The 9,824-nt window shown below is 40.3% G+C and overlaps 1 protein-coding gene across 1 annotated transcript; it reads right to left on the bottom strand.

Moving 5' to 3' along the window:
* Positions 1-971: 971 nt before the first annotated feature.
* Positions 972-9,403, bottom strand: nkiras1 (NFKB inhibitor interacting Ras-like 1). Its single transcript, XM_037692891.1, has 4 exons — positions 9,387-9,403; positions 8,847-8,947; positions 8,510-8,751; positions 972-1,214 (listed from the first exon to the last, which is right to left on the bottom strand). The coding sequence occupies exons 2-4, from the start codon at positions 8,938-8,940 to the stop codon at positions 972-974; spliced, it is 579 nt and encodes a 192-aa protein (XP_037548819.1). The 5' UTR covers positions 8,941-8,947; positions 9,387-9,403.
* Between the last annotated feature and the right edge of the window lie 421 nt (positions 9,404-9,824).

Here is a 9,824-nt window from a genome sequence, read left to right as displayed (position 1 = left end):
CGCACCACTGCCAGTTGTGGTGCGCATTAAGTTTAGTCTTAGAGATTAATATGTTTATAGATTTTTTTAAAATAGGTTTAGAGATTAATATTTTTTGCTTTTTGTTTATGAAACAAGGTCAGAGGAACCAGGTCAGAGGAAGCTGGCTCTGGTTCGGTGGATAGGACCTGGTGTTACACCATATTCTGTGACCTGCAACAGTGCAACACCGCCCCCTACGGTCATACGGTGGTCACATAATATGATGTCACTACGGTTACTCGACGTTACATTTTTAACCTCGATAGATGTCCTAGCAATCGATGTGTAGATTACTCGAGTACTCTGTTAATGCCCTAGAAGAGTGTTCAACTAAAGAATAGTAATCCAGTTGTTTTGTTGTTTTTATTATTTTGGAGGGAATTTTTGAATGTGGGATAAAATAAAGTTATCACTTTGTTCAGTTTTCTGTATATTGGTCCCAGAGTAAGATAAGAACAGCATCGATCCTTCTGCTGCATGTGAAACTGGTGGCAGCAAGATTTATTTACACCAAAGCTGAACAGAAACAAATCTGTCAACCATTCTGTCCCTGATATCATAGGTGTTACAATCAGCTTTAATCCTCCATATTATCTGGGCTGCCAAGATTCAACATCTGTTCATTCGTCTTGCCTCTGACAAGTTCATCGTGACAAAAGGACAGGAAACTGAAACTGCAGCAACACTCCACCACAGGTTCAACGTCATGGAGTTGTGATTGATCGAGCCTCAGACAAAGGAAGTCTGTCTAGTTCTTCTGTCTAAATCAGGCTGATCACATCCAGAGCTAACGTCAAGAGAGAAAATTAGCATCACTCATCAGATCACATTCTAAGGAGAGTGAGGTGTGAAAGGGTAATGTGTGCATGTTTCTGTGTAAACTGATTAAACATACAGAGGATGAACTAGTCACTCAGTGTTGATGAGATAGTGAATGCCCACCCCCAATGTCACATGTCATTGGATGTCGTTCCTTTGCTTTTGCGTCCAGGCAGAGGGAAAGACGACTTGCTTTGGGGCTGCGTGAGGCGGCTGGTCAGATGAGTGAAAGGTTCAATGAGCGAGCTGCGTTCTGCAACGCTCACCTCCCACAGCTTCACCTTCTCTCCCCGGGCCCACTGCTGCGCCACCTCCTGGTCCACCTGACGACACTCCTGCAGGTCGCTTTTGTTCCCCAGCACTATGACAGTTACCTTCAAAGACATTGGGCAGAATTCTTTAGGCACAGCACAACTGGATCCAGAGGACTGCAATGCAATTACAAAGTGATTATTAACTATAAATGTTTTTTATGGCTTTTTTAAATAAATAAACAAAAGTGTAGTTTCATGTCTAATAAGAATATGTCAAAAACTCATAGTAATCACAAGGTGCAGACCAACAGTTAACATTGATACTAATTCCATATTTAAATAAAAGCTTATTAAATTAATAGTCATTATCACTGGAAATTTATACACAGATCAAATATATCCATTTACTAAAATCAGTATAATTACTTGTTTACAGGAAGCTGTCCTTCAGGATTCAGCAGAGAAAACGTGAAAAACAACTTTACTGCAACATGTTTCTTTCTACTATATAAAACTACAGCAGCTGCAGACAGCAGTGATCCAGAGGAAGAGATTAGCCAAAAATTTCAATTCAGTTTATTTATATAGCTCCAAGTCACAATAGAAGTTATCTCAGTGCACTGAACAGAAACATTTATATGTATAAATAATAATTTAACATTATTTATCTGAGGATCAGACTGCTTTGAGTTTAACTCCCATCACAGAACTCTCATCTTGAGCAAGCATGAAGGCGACAGTGGAAAGGAAAAACTCCCTCATGAGGAAGAAACCTTTAGCAGAACCAGGCTCAGGACAAGCGGCCATCTGCTTCGACCGGCTGGGTTTGGTAGGAACAGATACACAATGGCAGGTCAAGAATCACATGTTAAGATAGAAATAGTATCAAATGAAAACAATTCAATTTTAACAATTAATTTAAGGAAATGAGGTCAATTTGTCCTCTAGTAGTCTAAGCTTAAGACAGCATGACAAGCCAACCCTAACTATAGGATTTATTAAAAAGGAAAGTCTCAAGTCCAGTCTTAAAACTGGACAAAGTGTCAGCCTCACAGACAGAAACTGGAAGTTGGTTCTACAAGAAAAGAGCCTGATAATTCAGTTCAATTCAGAAAAAATACTTTATTAATCCCAAAGGGAAATTAAATGTTGTTGTAACACATCATCCTGGTTTCATTAAGAGTTGTTATAAATGCTGGTGGCTGTGTAGATTCCGATCCGTCCACCAGAACCCAGCAGGCCTCTCGGTCCTCCTGGGCAGCAGGACCACCTGAATGTTGGGCAGAACTCCTCCCTGAGCGATGGCCACTCCTCTCAGCTCCTCATCATTGCAGGCAGCCAGCTGCAGGTGTCGGGGGATGATCCTGGTCTTCTTGTCATGAGTCAAGTTTCCTGCCAGCTCCAGGATCTCAGCAGTCAGTCACTCGAGCACCTCCGCCAGGTAGACAGATGCATCCACGGTGCCTCCTTTACAACTCATTTGGGATTTGGGGCTGTATTTGAGGTAATATTTGAGCTTTGAGATGTTATTCAGCTGCTCCCAATTGTAAAAATCCCCTTGTTGTTATGGTTATGCTTCATAACAAATGTCCAAAAGTAAAAGGGTTTCAGTAAAAATCCTTCCAGCTGCACAGCATCCAATACCAGATGAAGTAATCATCGGGGGAAAAAAGCCATTTTCATTCAAGCCATTTTACATCCAGGAAAAAAGAATAAATAAAGTTTTCAAAAACAACATCCCAGAATGAAAGTAACAGCTACTCCAACATGCAGCCACCTTGAGCGGCGCAATTCTAGTTATTCTAGAATAACTGAAAGACATTCTGCTTTTGGAAACTCTAGGAACCACAAGTAAACCTGCAGTCTGAGAGTGAAGTGCTTTGTTAGGAAAATATGGAACAATAAGATCTTGAATATAAGATGGAGCTAGGTTGTTGAGAGCTTTGTAGGTTAGAAGTAAGATGTTTTTAATTCAATTCTGAATTTGACAGAGAAAGAAATGGGTTTGTAAGAAGACTGAAAAGTGAAGAGAGTAATATAGAGATTTTTTTTATTTATTTACCCTTTATTTATGCAGGTAGTCTCATTGAGCCACGAGAACTCATTTTCAAGAGAGACCTGTTTATTGAGCAGATGGAGGTTAAGGGCCTTGCTCATGGGCCCAGAGTGGGGCGAATGAGGGTGGGGGCATGTGTGGGTGCTTCACCTACCCCACCCACATTTTTGATGTTGTCGGTACCAGGGCTTAAACTGACGATCTTCCGATCACAGGCCCACCTTCTCTAACCTCTGCAGCACCACTCCCGCCCAAAAAGTGAAAGTTTCTAATGATATTCTCATGACCTCTGACAATGGACAGGTGTCTACACTGGTCCTGTTAGACCTCAGTGCTGCATTTGATACAGTTGATCACAATATTTTACTAGAGACTTGAATATGATATATGGATTACAGGAACGGCTCTAAATTGGTTTAAATCATATCTATCTGATAAGAGTCCAGTTTGTAAATGTAAATAATGAATCTTCTTCATTCAACAAAGTTAGTCATTGAGTTCCTCAGGGTTTAGTGCTTGGACAAATACTATTTACTTGTATATGCCTTCATTAGGTAATGTTATTAAACAGCATGGGATAAATTTTCATTGTTATGCTGATGACACACAGTTATACTTGTCCATGAAATCCAATTAATCTAATCAGCTACTTAGACTACAAGCATGTCTCAAAAGACACAAAAACCTGGATGACCCCATATTTTCTGCTTTTGAATATGAGATGCAGCATATGAGCTGAATTAATTATTAATTGAATTAATTTTGAATATAAGATGCAGCATATGAGCTGTACAAGGACTTGTACTACTACGGTCTACTGGCAAGACAGAGGGATCAGGCTGGAAAGAACGTGCAGCAGGTTAAGCTTGTTAAAGATAGAAGTTTTGTTCTAAAAAGCGAAGTGAGTGTGCTGGAAAGATGTAATGAATACTTTGAAGAAGTAATTAATAAAATTAATGAAAGGGGTGTCAAGTAAAGGTCATATAAACTATGGACCAGGAAATGAGAAAGATTAGTGAGGATTAAGTTTGGAAAGCTTTGAAAAGTATGACGATAAGGAAGGTAGTTGAACCAAATTGCATTCCAGTGGAAGTATGGAAATGTCTAGGAGATATGGCAGTGAGGTTTTTGACTTGATTATTTAATGGCAACAACAAGGGTGATGTACAGAGTTGTGGCAACTACAGGGGACTTAAGAGTCACAATGAAGATCTGGGAAAAAGTTGTTGAAGCTAGACTTGGACAAGAGGTGAATTTTTGTGAGCAGCAGTATGGTTTCATGCCAAGAAAGAGCACCACAGATGCCATCTTTGATTTTAGGATACTGATGAAGTATGGTATGGTATAAAGTTTATTCATTTTAAAAATACAAAACAGTTTCATAACTATATAAAAAATACAAGAGATTTAAAATGAAAGGCAGCAGAAAGAAGAAAAAAAATCTTATTATATCTGCCCCTTTTTTCAAACAATTAGTTCAATCATAATAATTTTCAAATGACAGAACAAAATGAATAACTTTCTAATTTTTCTAATTCTAATACAAAAACACACTAAGCTACTTCATTTTTTTTTTTTTTTTAACAATTCAGCTTTGATCTTTTTCTTAAATGACTTGGCATTTTTAACATCACTCTCTAGACTATTCCACAATCCAATTCCTTGGATTGAGGTAGACCTTCCTTTCAGACTAGTTCTGAATTTTGGTTTGACAAATATCTCTATCCCCTTAAGATTATAACAACTTTGCCTTTTAACAAAATTTCTTTGGATATTTAATGGTAATGTGTTATTTTGAGCCCTATACATAACTGATAAAATACTATAATCTACCAAATCATGGAACTTCAATAACTTCAGTTGATAAAATAATGTGCTTGATGGGTGACTGTAATGCTTTCTAGTGCTAATTTTTACAGCTCTTTTCTCTAAAATAAAAATAGGCTTTGTAAATGTTTTACACGCTTTCCCCCAAACATCAATGCAATAGATTAAATGTGGAACAATGATTGTGTCATGCAACATATACAGAGCTTTATCATTTAATAATTCCCTGACTTTGTATAGTACTGCAATAGATTTAGCTATTTTTGTTCTTACAGAATTTATGTGATTTTTCCATGTTAGCTGTTCATCAATGATTACACCCAAAAATTTCATCTCATTAACTCTACAAATCTCAACACCCTCAAATTTAAATGGATCATCTACAGTTCTCTTTTTGTTACTAAATATCACGTATTTAGTTTTATCTAAATTTACTGATAATTTATTAAGTTTAAACCAAGTTTGTATTTTATCAAATTCTGTCTTCATCAATTCCAACATCGTTTTACATCTTTACCCAAATAAAAAAATGTGGTGTCATCTGCAAAAAGGACACATTTGAGAAGTGGTTAAGAACCCCATGGGAGTTAAGTGGTTAAGTGGAATTGGATAAAGCATATGACAGGGTGCCAAGAAAGGAAGTGTGGTATTGCATGAGGAAATCTGGAGCAGCAGAGAAGTACGTTAGACAGGTACAGGACAGGTATGAGAACAGCAGGACAGTGGTGAGGTGTGCTGTAGGGGTGACGTATAGCTTCAAGGTGGAGGTAGGATCGGCTCTGAGCCCCTTCTTGTTTGCTCTGGTGCTTTATCTGCTTCTGTACCTCTTTCCTGTGGGGTCCCGCAAGGCTCCATTCGTGGACCTCTTCCGTTTTCATTGTATCTGTTCCCCTTGGGGTCTATCCTGAGGAAACATGGTCTTTCGTTCCACTATTATGCTGACAATTCTCAGATTTATCTACCTTTAAAACCTAAAAGTTCCTGCTCCATTCGCCCTTTGCTAAAATGTCTTGATGACATCAAGACTTGCATGGCTACAAACTGATCCGACCTTGAAAAATTAGTCCATGCATTGGTTACAACCTGGCTGGACTACTGTAACTCACTTTATGTTGGGGTAAGTCAGGCTTCCCTTTCACGTCTCCAGCTTATCCAAAATGCTGCAGCCCGGCTATTAACAGGAACTTTTAGGTTTGAACACATTTCACCCGGTTCTGTCCTCCCTTCAATGGCTTCCTGTGCAAGTCAGAATTGATTTTAAAATTCTCTGGCTGACACCTCAGTTTGCAAATGTCCTCTGTCAGAGACTGAGACCTCACAGTCCAAGAAAGCCAACTTGCCATTTTTTACATCTTCTCGTGTGAACTTGATGTATTTATCCACAGAGTTGATGTGGTCAGTAAAATGTTAGACTTCCTGAGATTTAATTTTTAACCCGGGTGTCGTCAACATACCTGAACCAATGACTTGGTGTTGTCCCTGAAAATGACGTCAAGGCTCTCTTTTCTACCTCCTCCATGTACAGGTTGGCAACAATCGGAGAAACTGGAGACCACATAGCACACCCATGTTTCTGCCTATAATTTTGCCATTGTATGGAAACATACAGTGCTGACATTGTGATGACATTATTATTATTATAATATTGCTCCCCATATGTGAAGTAGGTTGACTGCAGGCACAGTTTCAAGAGTTGACACAGTTGTGTGTCCCAAAGACTGGTTCTGTACCACAGAGCAGACAGAGTACCCACTAACTCAGGAGCCAGGCAGAAGGAGAAATCCCACACTAGACAGGCTCTAGAGCAATGTGGATATCCTAACTGGGCCTTCCTGAAATCAGAGAAGAAACCCAAACAGGACTCCAGTCAGCCATCAGGTGAAAAGGAAGAACCCAGACCAGTGGTCATTCCGTATGTTGAGGGAGTATCAGAGAAACTGAGACGTTTATTTTCTAAACACAACATCCCAGTGGCTTTTAAACCACAAAATACATTACGGCCAAGACTGGTTCATCCCAAAGATCCAGTCCCCCGGCACAGAGTAATGCTGTGTATGCTGTTCAGTGTCAGGAGGCTGTGATCAGTCTTACATATCAATCAATCAACTTTATTTATATAGCACATTTTAAAAACCACAAGGGTAGCCAAAGTGCTGCACAATAAAACAATAAAAACAAACAAAACAATAAAAACATACAAAGCATACGCAAAGAAACATAAAAAAACATTCACATACCAGTTTCACAGCAAGTGTATTAAAAAGCCATAAAAGATAAGATCACGTGTTAAAAGCCAAAGAATAAAAGTGTGTCTTTAAAAGAGATTTAAAAACAGGAAGAGGAAAGGCCTGTCTGACACTCAAGGGTAAATTGTTCCACAACCTGGGAGCAACAACAGCAAACGCTCTGTCACCTCTGAGCTTCAGCATAGTTTTAGGGACTGTCAGCAGCAGCTGATCAGCTGATCGTAGGGATCGGGGTGGACAGTAAGGCTGAAGCAGCTCAGACAGATATGGTGGGGCAAGGTTGTTCAGACATTTAAAAACAAACAGCAAAAGCTTAAAATTAATTCTGTAGTGCATAGGGAGCCAATGAAGGTACGCCAGGATGGGAGTAATATGCTCGCGCCTACGAGCCTGAGTTAACAGGCGAGCAGCAGAGTTCTGCACAAGCTGCAGACGAGCAAGAGACGTCTGGCTAATGCCTGCATACAGCGCATTACAGTAGTCAAGACGAGCTGTGATAAAAGCATGGATTAATTTCTCCAAGTCAGGTCTTGGTAGGATTGGTTTCACTTTTGCTATTTGGCGGAACATAGGGGAAACTAAACAGCCACTGGCCAAAAAGATGGCCCAGCACAGAAGTTCAACATCATCAGGCCAGGATTCTGCGGTCTACACTCATCTCCAGGCCATCGGTCACTCTTTCAGGGATGAAGATGTTCACATCCTGGACAGAGAGGAACAATGGTTTGAGAGAGGAGTAAAGGAGGCCATCTTTGTGAAAAGAAATTGTCCATCATTAAACAGGGGTGGAGTCCTACGTGTTCAATTGACCCCCTCTTACAATGCTGTTATTGCTAGTATCACTCAGCCTCCTGTGAATAGTAAACAACCATCAGTGTGCTAATGATCCATTGTTAGGCTGATGGTCTGGTTTTGGTTGTCAGCAGCAAAACTGGTTGATCCACTCCGAGAAGGTGCTATTTATAAGACTGAGCTGAATACAGCACCTCAGACTGAGGAAGTCTTTAAGATGAAAGACGAAGCGTCTCTACTATTTTTTTTTTCTTTGCATCTGTCCAGAGGGCCTAATTTAACTTTTTTTTTTAGATTTTTCTACCTGGATTATTGAGCATGCGTCAGGATATTGAAAGAGTGCGAGTCATTTTGAATTTTAAAACTCAACGAGACACCATGTGGATCAGTATCAGTTCCTACAACACTGATCCACATGGTGTGGCTCTCAACACCATAAAAGAAAGAAAAGGGCGAATACTTTTTTAGTTGTCTAAGAATTTGAACAGTATCACCTCCTTCTTGTCCCTGGACTTGTCTATTTCCTTCTTGAGAACATCCACTCTCTTGAAGGACTCCAAGCTGTCCACACTGTAAACCAGGACAAAGCCGTCTGCCACAGAGTAGTAGTGCTTGGGGAGGTCTTGTCCTTCATGAAGGCCTTTGGTGTCATAGAGTCTCAGCTGCTCTTTCAGGCCTCGGTCAGTTTCCACAGAGGCCACGTACACGTCCTCCAGGGTCTCACTGGACTCGGAACCTAGGCAGGCACAACCTATTATGAATAAAAACATCATGGTGGAGCAGAACATCTACTGGTTTGTTATGAAGACATCCAGCTGCAGCACTTCTTACCTACTCTGTGGTTTCCGTACAGCAGCTGTTCCACAATGGCAGTTTTTCCTACAGCTGCATGGCCACACACCACGACTTTACACCCCTTTCCCATCTCGAGTCTGAAGACAAAATGTCTCCTTCAGTTTAACCAGCTACATCAACATAAACACGGTCGGAAGCTCCACTGGCTGCATCAGTGATGTCTGACAGGTTGGTTAAAAGCTTAGCCCAAACGCAGACTGCATCATAGACAGTCTCGTTTGAAAACACAGTCGAACTATCGCTACATTAGGAAAGATCACTAACCTGGGGAGCTGGATATCTAGCCGTCTTTAAATGCCGTAAAAGTGAAACCTAGAACCGGCGATTCCATTCTGTTCATTAAACTAGACCGTCCTTTCACGCGCATGCGTACAATACTACTTCCGGAAACAAGTTGAACAACAAAAACATTTAAAACGTTTGCGCGCGTAGACCCCCCCCCCCCCCCCATGTCCCCTCCGGGGCTACGTACATTGTTATTGTGTGTATACTAATAATTAAAATGATGTGTTGCACAAAATTTCCCTGTAGTCTGCAAACACTGTCATGCTCACTAAACCAGAGAAACACTGGACTGGGCAATAACTGCGTAAGGAGAGATGTTTTGCCGCCATCTTGAGAAGAGCTTTGCATTTCACTTCATGTTTCCATGTGGAAGTCGCACAGTAATAACGCCTGGTGTGTGCTGTATGTTGTGTTTTACTTAAATGAACGTATATAATGCGTGGCGTGAAAACAGAAGAGAAGTATTCTGCAGTAAGCCTCACAACAAGGCATGACCTACTAATAAATCTATGTGCAAGACACCGTTTACAAACTGTAGTTTATCCTATTTTATGCAGGAACACAGGTTCAGAAAACAGCGACAAGCTAAACAACAGCGTTGTGCAAAAGTATAGACATTTAATATTGGTCAATATAGCATTTTTTCAGACTGGTTTTCCATTACTGAGA

Source organism: Nematolebias whitei, chromosome 19 (genome assembly GCF_014905685.2).
Source record: "Nematolebias whitei isolate Nwh7 chromosome 19, NemWhi1, whole genome shotgun sequence".
NCBI lineage: Eukaryota > Metazoa > Chordata > Actinopteri > Cyprinodontiformes > Rivulidae > Nematolebias > Nematolebias whitei.
The sequence above is the reverse complement of the archived record's forward strand: the minus strand, read 5'-3'. Positions and strand labels throughout refer to the sequence as shown.